A 22913-nucleotide genomic window follows, 5' to 3' on the forward strand; every position below is an offset into this window, starting at 1 on the left:
GCAGAAAAATACAAATTTAAAAGAAAGATAAATATTATCCTAAATTATTAGTTTTGTTTTTTCATTATGCTGTAAAATACTCCAAAGGTTGAAAACAATAACCGACTACTTATGTTCTTGGGTGTTGTTTTTTCAAACACCACCACAAGAAGCTGATTGTGCAATGAAAATTGCACATAAAACACCAGTTAATGCACTTTTACAGTGTGTTTAGTGTTATTTCCCCCCCAAAAAACCCCATACAAATACAGAAGTATAGTATATATTTTAATCAACACATGAGCATGGCATCAGATAATCAAAACTTGTCTGAGTCAAAACTTTTGCCACATGAACTACTAATACCTTTAATGGTTGGTATTCGTTCATTCATTTATTGGCTTTTTCAGGCCACAGGGAAAATAGAGTGAGGTCATTCAGGTTAATCAGTCTAACATCTCATAGAGATACATCACATAAGAAGGTAAGATGGAAATCTCTAGTCATGTCATCACAAACAGTAAGGAGTAAAATGAAACCAGTCTGTCTGCCTTCATAACATGAAAGAAAACTAAAACATTGAAGAAAAGTGCTATTAAACATTAGATACACCACATTTCATGTACTGATTGCATGTTTTGCCACTTTATCACCTCAGCATGATGTAGTTGATTTATAACTTTTCCTTAAGATTTATTCTACATTGATTTCTCATTGGGTTTTATTGGTGTTTCAGCACAGCTGAGCATAGAATGCGTATGGGCTATAAATATTGCCAGCCCGCATGACCCAAATAAAGTTACATAGGCCATCTAATTTCTCATTACTTAAATTATATTTCATAACATTTCCAAATCTCACGAGGTCCCCATCCCTGTCAAAAAAGGAGATTCACCAACATTCTCACAGAGACTAATTTTACTAGAAGGAAAATACTAAAGCAAGAAATCCCAGATTTCAGGAGCTGAGTAGAGTTACATATCACGATTTCAATTGAAACTGCTGGACTGAAAAGCACTTTTAAAATATTTCTAATGAAATCCATGCAATCTCATTCCAGACTATAAAGTCAATTAATTTCCAAAGCAAAGCAGAGCATTTCATCACAGAATCACACAAAGTTTAGATGTGTGCCTTAAACTACGGTACACTTTTAGTCGTTCCTTTTTACTTGTAGTTGGTCCGACTACCTTTGTGACCGCAGGCACGCTCTCAACAGCTCTTCTCTTGTGAGCACGGTGTAGTAGGATCCTGTAGACCCCTGTGATGGAGCTCCTGCAGTCTTTCCCCTGGTTGTTGAGGATGTGTTCTGAGGTGATCCCCAGTGTCTCCAGTGCTGCCTTTACCTCCGTCTCTTCCTCCCTGAGTTCAGACGGATCACTCTCTGCTAGGTAGGATGGGTCTAGTTTAAAGGGCTCCATGGCACGCGGGAAGTCCACAGGGAGCAGCCACTCACAGCCCATCATCTGCTCCACTGTGCAGCGGTCACATGGTATGGGCTGGAGGATTCCCCTGATCAGCCTCTGGCATGCCTCTGGCACCCACGAGGGCAGGATGTAGGCCCCCTCCAGGATGCATCGCTTCAGTTTGGCCACAGTGTCGGCCCTGAACGGCATGGTGCCTGTCACCATAAAGAACAGCATCACCCCCAGGGCCCAGATGTCTACAAATATGCCCACATAATGCTCATCCCGAAACAGCTCAGGCGCAGCGTAAGGCGGTGAGCCGCAGAATGTGTTCAGTGTCTCGCTACGGCGGCTCAGCGTGCTAAAGCCAAAGTCCCCGACCTTGACACAAGAGCTGTTGGTGTAGAAGACATTTTCTGCCTTCAGGTCACGGTGGATAATGTTGTTTTCATGCTGTGGGAGAACAAGGAGAAACTGTTACGTAAGAGGGATCTACTTTCATGTTAATTCATTGCTTCAAGATGCAAGATGATCCAAACCATGATTATATTAATAGGGGACCATGACTCTGGCATGTCAATCGGTTTAATGATAATACACATAGGGCTCTGTATTAATATTTCGACATTTGTCAGAAAACGTTTACAAAGTAATTCTGTTAAATGTGCTCTTTAGGTTTGAATCCAAGTAATTCATTCTGATAGTGAAGAGACTGAAACTGGCAGCAGAAGCTTAAAGCGCCCCAGAATGAGATTTTCTATTCTTTTACCTAAACATAATGCTTCAATATAAACTTACATGTACTGACCATGTGTTTAACAGCTGAGAGGATCTGAGCGAAGACAATCTTGCTCTCAGTGTCTGAAAGTTTCCCCTCTGTAGTAATCTTGGTATAGAGCTCCCCTCCCCCCGCATACTCCATCACCAGGTGTAACCGTGACAGCGTCTCCACCACCTGAACAAGACAAGGAAAGACAGAAAGGGTGACTAGAGTGTCAGAGTGCATTACAAAAGATGCCGGCCGGATGTAGTGATTACTGACAAATTCCATATTAATCAGGAGAGTGTGAGTCGAACCTCATAGAGGCGTATGATGTTGGGATGGTGTAGTTTCTCCATGCTAGACATCTCTCTGGACAACAGCCTCTGGGTCTTCTGATCCAGCTTGGTTTTGTCTAGGATCTTTATGGCCACTTTGTCTGGTGATGCCAAGGAAGGAGTGTAAGGTTAGTGGTCACTGACAAATGACACATTTCTACAGGAGAGCTAGTTGTACAGATCATTTAAAAGCATGCAGAGAAATACTTTAAACTGGCATTTCATCTCAATTGAACCTTGAAAGGGAGAAGGAAATAGAAACATAAATCCTGATGTTTTTAAAATTAACTGTTCCCACTGTGTCTGTCATAATTAAATAGCCAACTCTGATAACTGAAGCATTAGATGCGTTACATACATTTTATGTTGATAGAAGCTAGAAAATGGGAACCCAGTTCCACCTAGTAAACACAGAATTACCCCTGAAGTGACCAGGCCTCATGCTCTGCTCTAGATAATTTGATGGATTAGCTGGGCTCAGAAACCAATTTCCATGATTATGTTCTGCCAGAGGGTCACTCCTCACTTTTAGCCCTATCTTAATAGGACATTAGCCTTTGCACATGAAGAAAATTTGCTCTTTTGCTGTCATACTGCAGTCGGGGTGAAGATTAAATATGAGTGTGCTGAGTGAGCTACACTGTCCTGGAATCTAATTTACCTTGCCACCTTTGCAAATGTGCTGAGGGGGAACTGTAGCGCACATTAACACGTTTATGATTTTAATGTCAATAAAGATCAAAACCCTTTAGATATATCAAATTCAAAACTACTGATATCTTTACTGTATTCTGTTAAATGATTCAGAGATGTAAAACAGAGCTCAGGTAACTTAATGCAGAAAAGTCCAAAGTGGTGTTGAGATATCTAATTGTGCATCAGTATGTATTATTCAGGCTGGTATTAGGCTCCCTCTCAGCTGTGACATAGCTTTCAATAGGAGCATTCAAAATGCATCGCAACACATTGTTTTTGGAGGACTAAATGATACCACTTACATGCACTCACACACATAGCATGGCCCAGACAGGCATACAGTAAAGCACAAAACAGAGCGCACACCCCCATTCTCCTCCCTCCCTTTTAGCCTTTGATGAGGCATGCAGCAATTTTAGCCGTCGCTAAGGAAACTGGAGATCTCTAATCAATCCATCTGTTCAAGGGCAGCAGACAGTCATCCCCTTTGTGGCTGAATCAGCCCCGTGGCCAGGCACACATCACCTTGTTAGTGAATTGCTACATAAGGACACACTTGTTAACGTTGCGGCCCATTGATGGAAACAGTGGAGCAGCCACATTATCACTTAAAACCAGCAAGCCAGAGCAGAGAGAAATGGGAGCATACCTAAGATATTTTCTCCTTAAAGATGGATGCATTTAGTGTTTAAGTGAGGCTGATCATTTAAAACTACCTCCTATAACTATATATATCTTTACGGTTAGTATGATTGATGTTTTCCTTTGCTTGAGTGTAGGTATTTTAACAGTTGCATTTCAATGAAGACTTGTAGTTTCTTGCCTTTGGTGAGGGCATGAATTCCTAGCTTGACATGGGAGAAATTTCCACAGCCGATCTCTCCTCGAATTTTGTAGAAGCCAATTCTTCTGCCCAGTGTTAGCTCACGGACCACCCTGTGACCAGATCACATAACAGAACATGTAACACAATTTTCTTTATGATATAATACAGTGGTGACGACGTAGTAAGAATTTCATTCTCCTGGTATGTCAAAAAAAAAAGCAAATAGAAATACAACAAATGGGGATTCTAAAATAACTTATGGCCACAAAGGCCCTATAAAAAAGGTGTTTACTGCTTCTTCTTTTGACCCCTACCTTTCATCCTGGCACATATCCAGGTTCAGCCTTTCCAGGGGAGTGAGGCGGCGGATGGTGGCTCCCTCATCGTCTGTGTTGATGTCTGAGCTGTCCTGGCGGCTCCAGCGGGTGTACCTTTGGCCACCAGTGACCACAGCTGTGCCTCCAATTGAACCTCCGACAGAGTCTGCATTAGACTCCCCAGTCCGTGCGCCAGAAACGGAGATGCTCCCAGCGGTGCCTTCTGTCCCAGACTCCCCAGAGCCTGCTGTCCCTGCCCCAGCTTCAGCCCCTTCCGGGCTGCTCTCAGAGGGGCAGACAGCAGTCATCCTGCAAGGGATGCCCAGGGTGGCGTGGGCTTATCTCATGGCTGGGAGTGGTGGAGGACTGGATGCGCAATAAGAAAAATATTTTTGTATTTCTTGCCACATTTGTGACAGATTTCTTGACAGCATTCTGTATAAAGTAGGCTCTGTTCAGATGCAGATAGTGACTGATGTTACTACATTATGCCAGTTCCTATCTAAAACTAAAAGATAAAAATGCTTTAGTAATATATTTTGTGCCGTTTAAAATACATGATTTGCAATGCATTGTTCTTCGTTGGGAGACTGTTAACTAAATAATAAGTCCCCATTTTTACAGTGTACAGAGCAACTACAGAATTGCCTCATACATACAGAGCACAAATGTTAAATAGCATCTTGCTTTTATACAGAAAATTAATCATTGTTATACTATTATAGAACCAGTATCATAGATCCAATGTAAAAGTTGATGTAGAACATTCACAAGGGACAAAAAAAATCCCAACCATGACTTACTTTCAGATATGTGAGCCACTTAGAAGGTAAATTCTTTCAGTGTCCTTGCCCAAATCTCATAGCTTTTTAGACAACTGAGTCACTAAACAAATGTTCTGAATGTGTGTTTTCCAGTATTTCATTGAAATAGGACAGAACCTCCAGTCCACGGACCCAGGTGCGTGTTGCATCCAAAATGTCCCAAATCGAATGCAGCTGATAAACTGCTCTCGGCACAATGGAATATCACGATCAGTTTGTCATCTGAATCGTGGCGCAGTTGTAGTCTTGCTGTATTTCAAGAACTCCCAACAGTTGAAGCTTCATTTTTCCTTATTTGTAGATGTTGGTGTAGATGATGAGATGGACAATCAGAGTGACCATGTGTTATCGGGTTCATGCTCACTGTTGTCTCTTGCAGAAGAGGTCTGTGGAGCTTTAATGGGCTCTTTTGAGACAGGGTATAAATAGGCAACAGGTTGAGGAGGGGGGAAGAGGGGCTGAACGGGATGGGGGGGGGGGGGATTGGAGAAAACAGGTTGAACAGATGACAGTGTCAGGGTACAGCCATAGCGTGCTCAGTGAGACAACCTGGAATGAAGCACAAGAGAGATACAAAAATGTCATTTATGATTAATTATGGTGCATATGCTAGTCCTCTTTCCTTTTTGTTGTCTAATTCTTGGGTTTTATTTTTCCCCCTCCCCACCTTTTTCCACCTTCTGCATGAAAGACTTTGTGTGCACATGTCAACACAAGTGGCCTGTGCAGTATCTGCTTAAGTGTCTGTTAATGCGTATTGTAAGCCTTACTTAATAGTGCTTTAGTCCTGCTCCAAGGGCGATGCAGGCTGAGGTTGCCATGAGAGCCAAAACAAACCAAACCAATCAGAGATCTCCCTCACTTTCTAGAAGATACTTGACTAACCTATTTCATTTCAATTAGAGTGTATGAGTGATGACTGTCAATCCTGTGTGTGTAAGTTTGTAACTAGTTTATAATTGCATAAGCTCAGAATAGAAAGCTCCAATAATGTCCCATGTCCAAAAATATATTTTTTCCTATGACAATGCAAATCAGCAAGTACAAACAAATTGCAGTGTTTAGTCAAAATACCTTCTATTGCCAAATATTTTGGCAATAGAAGAAATGTGGCATGTATTTTAGCTGGGGACTTTAAGTTGTTTTCAAAACACATTGTAAATTGACCATCATCTCCTGATAGTATTTAACGGAATAATAGTGTGCAAACTTAATACTTTCAACCAGCTTCAGTCAAATTGTTCAACCTGACACCTGAATTAAGTTACCTTGGAAAATACCACAGTGAACGGTACATACGCGAACTTACTCAGACCGTACTACAATCAACAATCCTCCCAGTATTGAATCTGCCAGGTGTTTCCATACTCAGTCTTAACAATGGTGGCAACTGAGTGTTGCTAATTTTGCCGTAGATGAATACATTTGACGTGCTAGTGAGTATACGGCCGCAAACTGATGCACTAATTTACTCCAGTAAGCATAGTGGCCAGCTGTATTATATCAAACAAAACTATACATTTGTGACTTGTTTTTAGAGGTTTACATCTCCAGTCAGAAAACATTGACTTGGTGCTAAGTGTGACTGACAGGATAGGAAAGCTGGAGTAAGTAAGAGACAAACTAACAAATGGCTGATTTTGGTCTTTTCATGGGATTTGTTGACAATAAGCAAAATGTAGAATAATGCCATATCCTAATAATTTGCAAACTGTAACCTTCTGCACATTCATGAAATAAGACCATAGTATACTTGTGCTGCATTTGTTTCATCTTGTTGGTAGGGAGCAAAAATGTACCTCAAGTTATCAGGTAATGTGAATGCAAATGCATTCTTTTCTGAGGTGATGAAGTTAAATGGCGATGTCAGTAATCAACAGTTGAATGTAAATTAATTTAAAAAAAACGAACATGGACATGAGTTATAGTTGCTGTGAGTAATCAAACAATCTACTCTAACAGGGCATCCAGGGGAGAACAGATCATAAACTCAGTTAGGGTGCTCAGAAAAAGACACTGTCATGACATAACATGGTGTTTGTGTAAGGCAGGATTAGAAATAGTTCACTTATAGTGCAACATGGCGCTTTGAAGGGTGTTCTCTCATCCGTCTCTAAATTAAGATAAATTAATCTATGTTAAAGCCTCGCTGGGAAATCAAAGCAATTCTCTTTTGTAAGGCCTACAGTCTCACAGCCTTCAAACACCTTCCTGCCATTGCGCCATGAATATCTCAGCATTGATCTCAGGCAGCCTAAAAGGACTTGCTAAGAGAGGAGAGGCCTCCCCTTTACAGCACAAAGCAACAAGCCCTGAATACCAGCCTTTTGTGTATGTAAATAAAAAAAATTAAAAAAAAGACTAAAGGACAACCTGCATGAGACACATCAATAATTGGAGAGGTTGGGGACAAAATCACCATAAGGAAATTGTATTTTTCAATTATAGATGAATATTTACATGGTACTAGTAGTAATGGTATTGTATACTGAAAGGGGATTGGTTAATATGTCTTAGGATATAGCCAGTACAATGTCAAACAGTGTATTAGACACCAGTTTGCCATTTAACTTAGCTGCAAATATTGTTTTTATTTCATCACTTTAAAAGCACTGTGAGATAACTGCCATATTGAGTATGGTGACTGATAATGACTTTAAGTGGAGAGTTTCCCCACAGAGAGTCTAGATGAGCCAGATTGCTTTGCGTTTTGCTTCAACTAAACAGATTTACCTGGTTGCTCGGAGATGGACGCACGTTTGTCTTTTTTCCCCCTCATGCTGAGGATTAGGCATCAACTGGCACTGAGTGTAAAAAAAAATAAATAAATAAAAAAAAAAGAGCGCACAATGCCATGTTTACAGCTCTAAAGTGCTGCATTGAGCCTCAGTTCCCATGTTAACGATGTGCACGAGCAGACTGACGGATTTATACACACAGGGACAGAGCACAACAGAGCAGTGGAATTAGAAACCTTACAAATATATAGTACCTTGCTCATACCAGTCTGATTGTGAATTAAAGCTGAAATCGTCCAGTAAAACACCGTAAATCATTTTAATCATACACCATGTTGAGAAAAATTACTGAAGACCAACTGGTTACAGCTTAGTCATTTAATTAGCTTTTGCCTCCGTTTTATAATTCTGATTAGACCAAGCAAGCAATATTAAAATCAGTTTTAAAGCAACAAAACCTTTCAAGAGAAAAAGCAGGTCTGTGGAAGGGATATTTGTAGTAGAATTATGATGTTTTAAAAAAGGCATCTTGGGTCATGAGCTTTGGGTAGTGATTGAAAGAATGAGATTGCAGATACAAGCGTCTGCAATGAGTTTCCTCTGTATGGTGGTTGGGCTCAGCCTGAGATACAGGGCAAGGAGCCCAGACATCCGGAGGGAGCTGCTGCTTCTGCATGTCTGATCAAGGATGCCTCCTGAGTGGCTTTCCGGGCACATCTAACTGGTGGGAGAACCTGGGGAAGAGCCAGAATACGCTAGAGATTATAAATCTCATCTGGCTTGGGAATGCTTCTGGAACACCCCCCACCACCCAGAGGAGCTGCAAAATGTTGCTGGGGTGAGGGATGTCTGGACTACATTGCTTAGCCTGCTGCCACTGCGACCCAGCCCAAGGTAAGCAGCAGAAAATGGGCAGACTGGATGCATTCATCCATCCAGTCTGCCCAACTTTGCTGTTTCAAGTAAGAATTGCAGACAGATGTACCATTCAAAAACTCACTCAATTAATACAGTACACTGCTTACAGCAAACAGGATTATAAGTCTGCAAATTGCAAGCCCTTCATCTGCAAACACTGTCAGCTTTGCCAAATACGGGTCCTTACTCACCAGAGACTCAATTTGTCTGAGGATCCCTAAAGAGAATGAGGATCACACTGCTAGCGTCAGCAGCCTCTTCACACACACTCCTACAAAAGAAAACGCAAGAGCCCATCCACAGCAGCTGTGGATCAAGAATTAGACCCTCTTTCCTAAACGCCTGTCTGTGCCTGTAGTTAGACATGGTAAGAGAACACAGGAACTGTTTCTCCCATCACAAGCCATAAAGTGTCTAACTGTAACAGAGTTCCTCCTCTTTGTTTTGTCTCTAACAAAGCTCCTCACTCTGCCTCCCATTCCCTCATTTTTCCTGAGCTTTTATCCCATTCTCTTTTTCACTGCCGTTAAGCGTTCAGGCATAAAGGACAACAGGAGCGCTCCAATGCACATACATTCATACACCCTTTCCTCAGACAGACACATGCACAAGCACGCTCATGTAAATACATACAGAAGTGTGCGCACACAGACGCCACTCTCCACACAAAGCTCCCCCAGTGTGTTAATTGAGACGCACGGCTGACAAGAATGAAGAGCTCAGCAGTGAAAGAGCTGCGACAATGAAGACTATGGGCCCTAGGAACAGAGAGGCAGGCCTCTCTGGAAGCTATGGAGCAAATATTTCACATTTCCAAACCCCGCCCCCTGCTGAAACTGAGCAGCAAACTCAGCACTCCGGGTTTAAATGCAACACACCAACTGGATATTGGACTTCCTCACAAACAGACCCCAGTCAGTTCGGATTGGCGGACACACCTCATCTCTAGTGCTAAACACCGGAGCCCTCCTGGGCTTTGTGCTCAGCCCCCTCCTGTTCACGCTGTGCACCCACGACATGGACAGAACTCTGTTGTGAAGATGGCGGATGACACCACCATCATTGGCCGGATTTCAAACAACGAATTCATATCGGGAGGAGATTGATAATCTTGCAGAGTGGTGTACAGTGAACAACTGCTCAACGTCAGCAAAACCAAGGAGCTGACCATTGATTTCAGGAAACAGCAGATAAAAAACACACACTCCTGTCTACATCTGTAGAGCAGAGGTGGAGCAGGTGAACAGTTTCAGGTTCCTGGGATTTAACATCACGGAGAACCTGACACAGTCGTCTCATCTCCACGCTGGTGAAGAAAGCTCAGAAACAGCTGTGTTTCTTGAGGAAGCTTAAGGCCAAATTCCCGTACCAAGTTCTTGTAATTTTTTATTTATTTAAACAGGAGTAATAGAAAGCATCCTGACTGGAAACATCACAAACTGGCATGGGATGTGCACGGCCCAGGACCAGAGGGCTCTGCAGCAGGTGATTAAAACTGCACAGAAGATAATTGGTACCCATCTCCCGAGCATCAGCGATATCGGTGAGGTGAAGTGCCAACGCAGAGCCCAAAGGATACTAAAGGGCAGTACCCCCCCAGCCACAGCATGTTCACCCTGCTGCCTTCTGGGAAGAGAAATAGAAGCTTCAGTTGCCACACCACCAGATTTCAGAGCAGCTTTTTCCCCTCAAGCTATTGGACTTTTAAGCTCAAATTCATCCTCCGCACTGCTCCATTGATTATAGTTTATTTCTGTTTAGCATTTTTATAATTGCTTCTGTATTAATGTATATTGTCTGCCATGTAGCAGAAGGGAGTTACAAAACTCAATTTCACTATATAAATTATATTGTGACAAATAAATGTACCTACCCACCCATTTGTCAGTGCCAGCCAATTACTACTATAGTTGTGACAATACAGAACATGTATTACTGTATCGCTCCCAGTACCAGAGAGAGCGAGGGTCTCTGAGGCCTTAACAAAGTTACCATGACACTGTATGCAGGGAAATCAAGAACATAAGTCACTGTAAATCCTGCATCCTGTGGTTCAACTCAAAATCTATTTGGTCTATTCATATATTTCTTCCTGCTTTACAGATCATTCTGAGATTGCATGTTATACACTGTCAGCACTTTAAAGAGGTTCGCATCAAAGAAAGAACACACCAAGCACAATGTTTCATGTGCTCTGACTGACTATCAAAAGAATAGAAATCAAGAACAAATTTTCAGGCGGAAGTAAACAGACCTATTATACAGACCAGACTATTTTTGCTTCAAAAATATGGAAATGTGCTCAGTTTCTAATCCAGGTCGACATTGAAAGAATGATTGAGGCAGGTTTAAAAAAAAAAAAAAAAAAAAAGGTCTTGGTTTCATGAGGTTTCCTTTCCTTGTAGCCACAGGCCCGTTTTAGTACTGCATTGCTGAGTCTGTGCCTATCAAACTACTTTACTCCTAAAAAGCAATCTATTGCTTACAAGCCTTTGCTACAGATCAAGATGATAGTAATCAAAGTGTCAGTCAAACTTTCCTTAATGAGACAAAACCACATCAGATTACAACAGGTAAACTCTTCCATTCTTTGCCCAGTTTCATGAAGCCTAGGCTACACTGTGGTCAGAACAGTGAAGGAGGTTAATGGTGAGACAGGTGCCCAAAATTGACACCTTAAATTGCGCGCGTGCGTGCGTAACTGCCAAGTGATGCACTTTGATCCTTTTCTTTAGTGATGCATTCAATTAAACGACTACAATCTTTGCTAAATTTGACTAAAATATAACAAAACATGGACCGCAAGAATATGACAAAAAACATTCTCGGTGATATGATACGAGTTCTATAGGCTACCACCAGAGATTATTTTTGAGGTACTGCTGAGTGGCCAATCGGTACATCTTGTGACAGTGCTGTGCTAGAATATAGGCCTAAATACTTTGCATTTGCCAGCTTTCCAAACACATCCCTGCTTTCGAGTAAATAAATCTTGCAGTGCATTAAGTGGCTTGTCTATCGGCGTTCAATGACAGTCAACAGTTAACATCTCGCGACAGGCCATGAGCCAGCGCGTTTCTCATCCCACTCCTGACAGTATATAAACACCACAGATCTTAGTTTGTGAATCAGTCTTACTTGAGTGAATATCTTCATGGGCCAAAAGCTTTACCGACCTCGCTGTAATCATCTTCTCCGGTGACCGATGACATTGAGCGCACTGGCTCTGCAGCAGCTGCTTCCCCTGGTTCAGTCTGTTCTTAAAGGAAATCCACTTGACTGGCAGGTAAAGCAACCAATCGGCTACGGACTGAGGAGTCCACAGTGCTTCTCGTACCCAATCAGAGTCAGGAACTACGACTTTATTTGAGTTCAGCACCACAGGAGCTGTTCAGAGTACGAGGCGGCGGGTCTCACCGGGTAACCTAACCTGTGTGTGTCACTCACCATGGTCACCGGCCGAGCTGTTAGCACAGCAGAGGTTCAAGGTGGGGTCACAGGACCAGCAGGAGGCCTGAAATATAAATGTGGGTTCATCAAACTGACAAAAATACAGTGAGGTCCACTTACCAGCCCTTTCCAGGTCGTCCTCAGCGGATGGAGTTTGCTCACTTGCTCATGGATATAACTTAGTAGGCTACCCCCACTTTCAAATGATATGCACATATGCTGTACATTACTTGGACTATCTTATTTTAGATTGCAGTTCGACTGTTTTACTGTGTATTTATTATTTAATGTAATACAGCCTGTATGGTTGGTTGGAATATTTGAGGTGTGATATCCTTGGGATGCAATGGTTTAATATTCTGTGAATACGATCCCTTTCACGTCACTAAGATTCATCTCAGTCACTACTTTCACAGTCAAGTTAGAATGAAACTATCCACTGGGCTCATCCATATTTAACAACAAAAGGTTGTTGTGAACCCTGAGATTTGAATGCCTTGGGTTCCTCATCCATCAGTAGCGCCAATGAAGACTCTTAAATGAGCTAGATAATGAACAACAGTCCAGAGGATTTCTTTTAACTTTGCCCAACTGCTTTTAATAACTTACTTTCTCAGTACAAGTGCTAGACAATTATCTTAATTATATTCTTTTGATGTCTTATATTTATACTTTATTTCTCATGTTATATTTTTTTGCCACTTGGGGGCAGTGGAAACAAGCTGTAAACACAACATTTAGATTAAATTAGCCACCTTAAAAACTTCATGACCGTATTATATAATTATACGCTGGGTTTCTCACAGCTTTTTTCATTGATGACAGCTGCCTGCTGTATGCGGAAACAATGCTGATGAGAGAGGTGAGTCTGAATCAAACATAAAAAAGAATCTGTAGAGCTAAAACGTACTGCAGAGTTGGGTGGTAAGTCTCTGTGGATTCATCACTATTAACAACTTCTTTCACAATACACAGTCATTTAACCCATTGCTAATATAAAAATATTGATTACATCAGCTTTAAGGAAGGAAAAAACAAACACACTGAAGGCATAATACACTCAACAGCATTCCTAAATATGTGGATGAAAGAGCTATTCAGGAAACCAATTTTATTCCATATCTGAGTTTTACCTACAAAAAAAACAAAAGTCAATAGGAACTTGAACAAAACTGTGGCATAAGCGCTGAGGAACATCAGCACCATACATCGGTGATTTAATAAGCTGCAACATGAACATTTCATTCATTGTCAAATTGTCTTGGCATGTGACCCAAACTAAAAAAAAAGACAAATCGTAGTTAAAATAAGGACACAGAAAAAAATAAAACACATGAAAATTGATGATTAAGATTGATGAAGCAATGAAGAGTCAGAATATGTGATATGATAGCTTTCAAATAAATACAGGATCATAAGCAGGAAACGATTCATATCCATAACTGTTCATAACGCATAGTTCAAAATGTGAGGTTGGTGGGAACCGAGTCATTCAATGTGATGGCAGACAGCAGGACATATTGAAGTGACATGCTTTATCCCACATGCAGTATCCTTTATGGAAACTAAGATGTCTGCTAAACGATAATGTCCCGCAGGTCATTTAAGACACAGTCCTTTTCACATTCTCATACAACCACTGTTTGTTCTGCCTCCTCAACGTTCACCATTTCACCCTCCATCTCTACTTCCACCTGCGAGTTCACCACCTGCTGCCCATCAACTTCAGTTGTGGTCACACGCACCACCTGGATCTGCACCCCGGCCCGCTTTAATCTCTCCACATCCTCTTCACACATCTCTGCCACCCCTCCGTCCTCCACCACAACTGTCGCGGTCTCCTCCATCTCCATCACATCCACAGGCTCCACTGTGATGTGCTCCACCTGAATTCCATCGTCCAGCAGAACCGTTTCGGCTCCTTCTATGCTCTGTGTTGCGATGGCGAGAGCGGTGGCTCCGGCGGAGTCAGTGATGACCACTTCTTCAGTTGACTTACTGTCCTCAATGGAATGGACATGTTTGAGGTGCACCTTTAGTTCTTTTGGGTGGGTGAACCACATGTCACACATGGTGCAGTGGTTGGGCTTGTCTCCTGTGTGGCTCACAAGATGGTCTTTGAACTGGTCCCAGCTGTTAAATACACTACTGCAGACCTAATGGAGGAGGTGAAGGAGAAAATAATAGGTCATGATCATAAATGAAAATAGGAGGACCAATAGCATTCTTCCCAATGAGTAACATAGGAAGTGAACTGATAAAACATTAGATTCACTAGAAGACAGGGATGTCCCCATGAAAGATTGAGGATTAATCGTGGGGGCTATAAAACTTGACAAATGCCCTAAACTGTCCTCATTTGTCTATTTTTGTCCAAAACCAAAAAAACATTCTTTACTAATGTACGACCAGGAAAAGAAGTAAAAAACTGGAACCAATTTTAGCTTGAAAAACGACTTCAACAATTAGTTATGTAAGTAGTTACAGATTAATTTTCCATCTATTTAATAAACAATTAATCAACTAATCCCAGCAGCTCACCTCCTTTGTTTCCTTGTCATCATGAACAGAAAGCTGTTATGCAAGCTGTATTTTCTTAATACAGAAATACATTATTCACTACCGGTCAAGCATATCTGGCCTATAGCGGATCAGGTTTACTAATACCAAATATGAAATGACTTGGATTAGGAGCAACAGTCATCTGCTTACCCGCTCAGTCTGTCTCAGTAATTACACTGCTTTGCTTACAAAGCTTTCTCCAACACTTGTACTGCGCTAAAACAAAGTGTGGAGATACTTATATAAAGAGAAATAACTCTGCTCAGTTTTTTAGAGATTGTTCAATATGTCTTGTCAATATGTCAAAGTGATTTTTCAGGGTGTAATCGAAGTTAGTTAGTTTCTTGATAGACAGATGGCTTTACTTGTTTCTAAAGTAACCGGTTACTAGCTGCTGTTAGCTAAGTTAGCCACGCAGCTAGAGGTCCCATTAGCAAGCTGACTCTGCCCACACTCAGAACCCGGGCCTGAAAAACTCCTCCTCCCAGAGGTCCAAAGCTCCTGTGCTTGCGGTGTAAACACAAACAGTTCCCCGGTGCTTGAGCTCCCAGTCCGGGCAGAGTGAGCTAAGCTAATAGGGCCACTAGCTGCACGGTTAACTGCGCTAACTAGCTAACGGTTCAGTGAGCAGCAGTTGGCGATTACTTTAAAGCTGTCCATCCAGAAACGCCATAGAATAGAATATATTCCAGAATTTCTACACAATCAGGGAATCAGAAACATACACCGACCCCCGGGAACACAATGCTCTTGCGGCATCTACCGTTTTTCCAAACTAATTTTTGTCTGATTTGTGGTCTGATAAACAGAAATTCATCAAATTCAGAGCCCCTTATCCCTATTTTCCCAAGATAAGTTAAAGCTGTCATATGCTTTCGAGAGGATGAGGCGGTGCAGGCTAAAGCACTGGGTGTAGAAAGAGAACTTAGTGGCAGCTCCTCACAAGGCCCTCAGCAGGCTTCCGTAGTTGGCCAATCAGATGAAAGTGGGATTTTAGGAAGGGGGGGTCGTAAAGAGACAGGAGCTAAAAATAACATGTTTCAAACAGAGCATTAACTGAGCGGCTGCAAGGCCAGTATAAGATAAATAGGGATTTAAAAAAAAAAAAAAACTGATTCAGGCAAAGCTCTAATGAAATCCTAGAATAGAAATACAGAGCTGGAACTGAGCATGTCAGATTCCCGTTAAACTACATTTACAAAGTAAATCACCACAATCTTAGAAACGGGGGCGGCTGTGGCTCAGGAGGTAGAGTGGGCCTCCCACTAATCAGAAGATTAGCTTTTCAATCTCCGGCTCCTCCAGCCTGCATGTCGAAGTGTCCTTCGGTAAGATACTGAACTCCAAATTGCTCCCAAATTGAGTGTGTATGAATGATTTGTTTCTGGTGAGCAGCTGGCATGGTAGCCTCTACATTCATCAGTGTATGAATAGGACCAATGTGACATTAAGTGTAAAGCACTTGGAAGACTACAAAGGCAATATACAAGTACAGTCCATTTACCAAACGGTAAGATAATACATCAGTACATACAGCAATGTTTCCCACAGAATGACAGGGTAACTGTGGCACCGGGGGGTGTGTGTGCACGTGCAGTCAATATTAACTTTAACTTAGCTCTCCTTATTAGCTAGGCTCCTTACATGCTTGCTAATAACTTTTTTTTAAGTTGGGTCTCCAACACTGACAGCGTTGTGTTGGACAGATTTGTGCAGGTGTGTGTGCAGGGAGAGAGAGAGAGAGAGAGAGAGAGAGAGAGAGAGACGAGTGAGAGGATGTGCTGCGCAAATGCGCTACGGCGCTCTGCGATCAAATATGATTTTAAATAGGCCTAGTAAAAAAAACGCGGTCAGCGTTGATTATGGTGGGCCACCAAAAATAAATGAACGTATGGGAAACACTGTACAGTATTATTTCATTATTCAAAACATCAGTCTGCACACTAAACCGTGTATCAGAATCAATGTGTTTTTCAGCATTGAGTGAATAAAGGCATTTACAGAATGTAAAAAAAATTATTCGGGAAATCTTTTTGCTACTGTTTATACTACGCCGGTAGGGGTTTGGCACTTGATGGCCTTGATTCTGGACAAACTGTACCTGGCATTCATAGAGTTTCTTGCGTCCTTTCTTGGCTCCGGCACCATTCTGACAGGCTGCCATATGGCACTTCAGTGTGCTGTTCCTTGCAAATCGCTCATGGCAATCTGGACACTCGTAAGGTTTTTCACCTACAGATAAACATACAAAGTCAAGAACGTATTTCAATGCAAGATGTGTAACATAACAATGATATGGCCAAAAACGACCACGATATATCTATCAAATCATTATTTCTTTCAAGTTTAAAGGCTGATTTTTGCTCCTGAGTGAAAGTTGAACAAACCAGATGGATAACTGTGGTTATAAACTAACTGTTTATGGTCAGAACATGCCAAAAAGTGGATCACTTAAATATGAGGTAAGACCTTCAACAAACACGCATGAGTAAAATTAATAAAATCTTTCTTCAAAAAGAAAATCCTAATGGAAAAATTAAGTGCTAATTTGTTTGTGATTCAAATTGTTATATTTTTATTGAGGAAAATTATATCGAAATAATTATAATTTTCTTATTGCCCAGCCCTAAATATATAATTATGAACACACTAAGAGTAAGTGACATATTAAGAAACCAAACACACGGTCTTTATTTTCATTCTCACCAGTGTGCTTCCGCAAGTGCTCCTTAAAGTGGCCAAAGTGGTCAAAGTGCTTTTTACAGTATTCACAAACATGCACTTTCTTCTGGGGTTTCTGGTTTCGAGACAGCTCTTCTGCATCAAAATGAAACGTGCTGATGTGTTGCTTCAAGGCGCCCTCCCGCGTGTAGGCTTTACCGCAGTGGTGGCACACATGGGGTTTTTCCAGTGAGCCCAGGTGTGTTTTCAAGTGCTGTTTGAGGTGGTAGTACAACTTGAAGCTACGATCACACTTGTTGCAGCGGAACATGTTGTCCACTTGGGAGATCTGGACCTCTACGACCTCGACATTTTCAAGTACCTTGGAGGCGGTCACCGTTTCCTCCTGATACACCACCTCCTGCCAAGCACAAACACAGGCAAAGCAGGGTTAATCCTTTTACATGCACAACTCTACTCAACTGTATATCCAAATTAATAAACCAAAAGAACATGAAACTCAGCTTAAATTAAGGTTTGTACAAATATAAGTCAATATACCTCTTCTATTTCTCCCTTCTTTATGACCTGTAGCGTAGGTTCCCCTTGCTGGTACTTGCTGGTTATGTCAGCAAGAAGAGCCAAAGCAGAGTCATCTGATGCTTCCTGAGCAGTCTTTGCAGCGTCAACCACCTCCTCCAGTCCAGTGTCCTCCACCTCAATGGCCCCTTCTCCTATCACTTCAATCTCCACCTAGAGAACGTTTTAAACATTCAGTGTTGACAATAGAATGTGTAGATAAAGTAAGGGTGACACTTCATACATCAGGCAGTTTTAGCGGCAAGAATTGATCTTAGGGAACTATGTGACCATCATGAACACTGACCTGTTCCCCTTCCACTGAAGGTAGGGTTTCTGTAATCACATTAGATGTCTCAGCAATCTTCCTCTTTTTGCCTTTGCTCTTTGCTGTCGGCGAGGGATTCTCGTTTATCCTATACGAGAAGATGAGCTCTTATTGAAAAACAACATTGTTTTTGCTAAAAAGGACTCCTGAGACTAATTCCCATCTAAGCATTGAAACACTTAATCACTACATTCATAAATTACATTACTTTAATTCTGAGTTCCATTCTCAATTCTAGTGACACAGTTGTAGCTTCTTGAGCAGTGATCAAATGTATGCAAGTCTCACTTATTGCTGAGTGCTTTGATGGCTTCCTGCATCTGGAGGTATTCAGCAGCCTTCCAGACATCATAGGCCTCCTCTTCTCCAGCTACAACTAGCATTGCTGTGTAAGTGAACTCCATCAGCTGGCGAAAGGCTGTGTTACTTACTCCTGTCAGAGCATGACAGAGCAGCAGTGGTCAGTAAAAGCTGTTACACAAGAAAATACATATGTAGCTGAAAAAACTAGAGACGTTTGGAACATAAAGCACATTCAAATGTTTATAATGCCACTTTACTTTTACTACTACTTTTACTTTTTCTCACAACCTGGGTCACATTTTCATAGGGAATATATTGAAGTAGCAACAGTAAGGGCAGTAGTAGATTTCAGAGGAGCAAGTAACACATGTGTCTGACATGCTCTAAACAAAACAATTGTTTTATTTGGCAGCAAAAACTTTAGGCAAAGATCAATTGAAATCATGAATGGCTTTGTAAAAGGCCATGTGCACACAACTAAAGAAAAAAAATGAAATACCTCTCTAATGGATGATGACAACCAACAGTTTGGGTAATAAACTTAAAATACCTTCTATCTCCACCAGCGGCTCCTGGGTAAAATCCTGAAAGAACTTATGGAAAAACTGACTGCATGCTGCCAACACTGCTTTGTGAGCTCTGAACTGGTGTCCTGCAAGAGACAGGAGAGATGGAAATGAGAAGCATTGCTTTGGAATTTCTCTTAGACATTATAAAGATCATCTTTAAAAAGGTATGCCGACTCACCATCCACAATCAAGGTAATGTCTGTGAACTGGTCCAGCTGTCGTTGTTCATTAAGTTTGTCCATCATGACTTTGTAATGTGCTGGGTACTCACTGCCTCGGTCCACCTCCACCTCCAGCTCCGCCGCCATTATTGACCTTATCCCTCTCTGTACAGAACCAAGGAAGATAGACATACAATTCTTAATACTGTTTGAGGAAAGTAACAAAGCAATCACCTAAACTGCCCGCACATGTGCGAGCACTTCGAACTGACCTCTACTACTGGGGCTTGTACTATGAATCAGAAGTGACCCATCCCCACCCCAGTCAGATGTACCTGTGCCCCAATGATGGGGCAGTGATATTATAAGACTATGAACTTGCGCATTCACACAGTCTAATAATATAGTTTGCATGGGCCATATGCTGCAAACAGCATCCCTTTTCTGTGAACGCGCTCATGGCTTCATTGGGAAACCCTGGGTTGAGTTACTAAGTTAATAACCAAAGTCATGTGTCTGCTTAACGTGATGTATGTTGAACTTGCATCGTAGTACAGGCCCCATGTTACAATTTGCTCCACCGTTTCAAACAAAAGACAGTTTTGAGGAATTGTTTCGTTTGACAGTGAAACAACTTACAGCAGGAAGACCACCCGCCAACATTTTTTTTATATCTGTACTGAGGAGGAGAGACCATTTTTATTCTTGAATGGGCAACAAATCTCTCCTGAACAGCTCCACTACACTCTGACTGAACCTCACACTGTCCAATATGACAGTGAAACAACTGCTGTCCCTCTATACATATTCCCACTTGCACAACCCTGTATTACTAGGATTCCTCATTAGGAACAAGTTTGAGAACAGTGTTAACAGAAGACTTGAAATATGCTACCAGTGTTAAATGCTCTGCATACCATGCTTTCTATGTGAAAATTTTGTAATAACATTCTAGTTAATTGTGTGAAGAGTAGTAAGTAATTTTATGACTGCTAGGAAGGACTGCTGTACTTGTAATTGTATTGGTTGAAATTGTATGAAAGGCTTTACAGGGCAACAACATTGCACAGTCTGAAGAAGCCAAGATGGGGGCCCACGAAATCCCATCACTAATGTTACTAACGTTACGCTTCCCAGCAACTGCTGAATAAACTGTACAAATATGATATATGAATCACCCTGCTACATTTTAAGAGCGAAGCTTGACCTGCCACACTAGGAGACGGGCATATAATTCAACGAATGATCCAACACATGCTCGTTCGTCTAGCTAACAGCTTTGCTAAGTTAGTCGAGCCCGATGTTAGCCTAACTAGCAAACACACACAGCCCTGCCCCCCGCAGAAGAATAAAATAAGTACTTTAACATACCCGAGAAATATATGTAACCAAAGCCCAACTTACCGGGACAAGATATACCTATGTAATGGTTTCGATACCGGAACTGGAACATAAAGGAAATAAACACGGCACAACCCCAGAGTGTTGCAGGTAACGGGCCTCTTAGCACGCTCGCCATTTCGCATTTGACAATCAACATTACGTCATCAAACCGCGCATTAAAATACACTTTTCCAAGACCGATTTCCTAATTATAACAGCTGCGGGTCAAAACACACGTTAGACCCATCGGTATACATACCTAAAGTTTGGCTACACTGCTTCAGAAAGTTGTTTAGAGATAATAGTTCCCTCGACGTATGTATCGCTGTTGTACTCTCGTTGCTCCAAAAAGGGCGGTCGTTCAACCGTCGGGCCTCGGAATCCCAGAAATCCTTGCGAAGTCAGGGACGCCTTGGAGCGTTGCTTAGTGACAAGCTGTGAGTGACCTGTGTGTGACAACTGTTTAGATGTTCTTCTTCTCCACTGCAATGAAACTAAAAGTTGGGGTACCAAAACGGATAAAAGTTTATTTCATTTGCATCACATTATCATCTGCAACTATTTCTTTAATAGTAAAAAGATGGCCAATGCCTTCTGCCTATCCAAATAAACCCAACACTGTCCATAATGCGCCATATGGCAGACAGTTACATTCACTTCAGGTTGGGTAACATGGGGCAGTAGCTGGGAAAAATGCCTTTTTCCTAAAACAAAGGAATTAGTTAATTTGTCAACTGTGGGTATTTAATTTACTATATAATATGTTACACAGCCATCTTCAAGATACAAATAAAAGTCTACAACATGTTAATTTATATGTCAGCAAATAAAAGGCCACAGTTTAAGTATCTCTTTCACAGACAACAGGCACAGTGTCTACTCTTGTTTGCAAAAGTAAGCAGAATGTATAAACCAGGGTCAGCAGAGACTTAAGGTCAGTTCAGATGTCACAACACTGCAGCTTTTGAAAAGCATTCACTTATCATCACCATGAAAGATGTGAATATTATGAAAAAACAAATATACGTTTCAGCATGCATCACCCATTTTTACGCAAGGTTGAAGTTTGAAGAGATAAAATAAGATAGAACTTTTTTCATTCCAAAAGACATTTTTGTCATAGTATGAATAGTAAAATAAATATATACAGAGAATGTGTATACTGGAATGTATATCCATCCATCCATTGTCAACCGCTTATCCTGCGTACAGGGTCACAGGGGGGCTGGAGCCAATCCCAGCTGACATCGGGCGAAAGGCAGGGTACACCCTAGACAGTTCGCCAGTCCATCGCAGGGCCACACATAGACAAACAACCACTCACGCTCACACTCACACCTAAGGACAATTTAGGGTTACCAATCAACCTAGTCCGCATGTCTTTGGATGGTGGGAGGAAGCCGGAGCACCCGGAGAGAACCCACACAGACACGGGGAGAACATGCAAACTCCACACAGAAAGGCCGGGGAAACCAGGGTTTGAACCCACCTTCTTGCTGTGAGGCAACAGTGCTAACCACTGCACCACCGTGCCGCTTACTGGAATGTATAACCATAGTAAAATAAAGTGTAAGTTGAAAAACATGAACATATAGAATGAAGTGGGGTGCAAAGTGCAAAGGAATGAATATCAGTGTAGGGCAATAGTTACAATGTTCTAAAATAAAAATTAGTGAAATAAAATTTTGCAGAATGACTCATCTATTTACCTATGTAACTATGTTACAAATGTTGCAAATCACAAGTGCAGAAATGAATGAATGGGAAAGCATGAATGAACACTGTGAAAGGGTGCATCATACAGGTGTGGGATGTTATATAACAGCAGATCAAGTGTGAGGCAAATATGTATGTAGTATGGTGCATGACAAAGGTTTATGTTGAAAAAGGTTTTTTAAAGATAGTGTGCTACATGCATCACCTTTAATGTTAGTTATTTAGTGTGGATGAATATTGTAAAATCAAATCAAATCTTTCTTATATGCATGTCAGTGTGCCCTGATAAAGAGACTATCCATAGGCCAGACTGTAAATGAGTAATACTGGGTCAAAGAACAAGCCAGTAATGTCTCACTGCACTGATCAGGTTCTGTTCTACCCATATGTATTATTTAC

General features: G+C 41.5%; 2 protein-coding genes across 4 annotated transcripts; both read right to left on the reverse strand.

Moving 5' to 3' along the window:
• Positions 1-165: 165 nt before the first annotated feature.
• Positions 166-12004, reverse strand: nim1ka (NIM1 serine/threonine protein kinase a). Of its 2 annotated transcripts, none has more exons than XM_046035277.1 (7): positions 11941-12004; positions 5126-5695; positions 4320-4688; positions 4003-4115; positions 2463-2584; positions 2194-2340; positions 166-1838 (listed from the first exon to the last, which is right to left on the reverse strand). In XM_046035277.1, exons 3-7 carry the CDS (start codon positions 4628-4630, stop codon positions 1083-1085), a joined length of 1449 nt encoding a protein of 482 aa, XP_045891233.1. In that variant the 5' UTR covers positions 4631-4688; positions 5126-5695; positions 11941-12004; the 3' UTR covers positions 166-1082. The 2 variants fall into 2 exon arrangements, with proteins under 2 accessions (XP_045891233.1, XP_045891234.1); XM_046035278.1 differs by lacking the exon at positions 11941-12004 and adding an exon at positions 7880-7920.
• Positions 12005-13348: 1344 nt separating this feature from the next.
• Positions 13349-21199, reverse strand: znf131 (zinc finger protein 131). Of its 2 annotated transcripts, none has more exons than XM_046034387.1 (9): positions 21058-21199; positions 19433-19580; positions 19236-19337; positions 18671-18815; positions 18362-18470; positions 18037-18228; positions 17521-17896; positions 16916-17046; positions 13349-14408 (listed from the first exon to the last, which is right to left on the reverse strand). In XM_046034387.1, exons 2-9 carry the CDS (start codon positions 19560-19562, stop codon positions 13881-13883), a joined length of 1713 nt encoding a protein of 570 aa, XP_045890343.1. In that variant the 5' UTR covers positions 19563-19580; positions 21058-21199; the 3' UTR covers positions 13349-13880. The 2 variants fall into 2 exon arrangements, with proteins under 2 accessions (XP_045890343.1, XP_045890345.1); XM_046034389.1 differs by lacking the exon at positions 21058-21199 and adding an exon at positions 20820-20956.
• Between the last annotated feature and the right edge of the window lie 1714 nt (positions 21200-22913).

This window comes from Micropterus dolomieu, linkage group LG21 (genome assembly GCF_021292245.1).
Source record: "Micropterus dolomieu isolate WLL.071019.BEF.003 ecotype Adirondacks linkage group LG21, ASM2129224v1, whole genome shotgun sequence".
Taxonomy (NCBI): Eukaryota; Metazoa; Chordata; class Actinopteri; order Centrarchiformes; family Centrarchidae; genus Micropterus; species Micropterus dolomieu.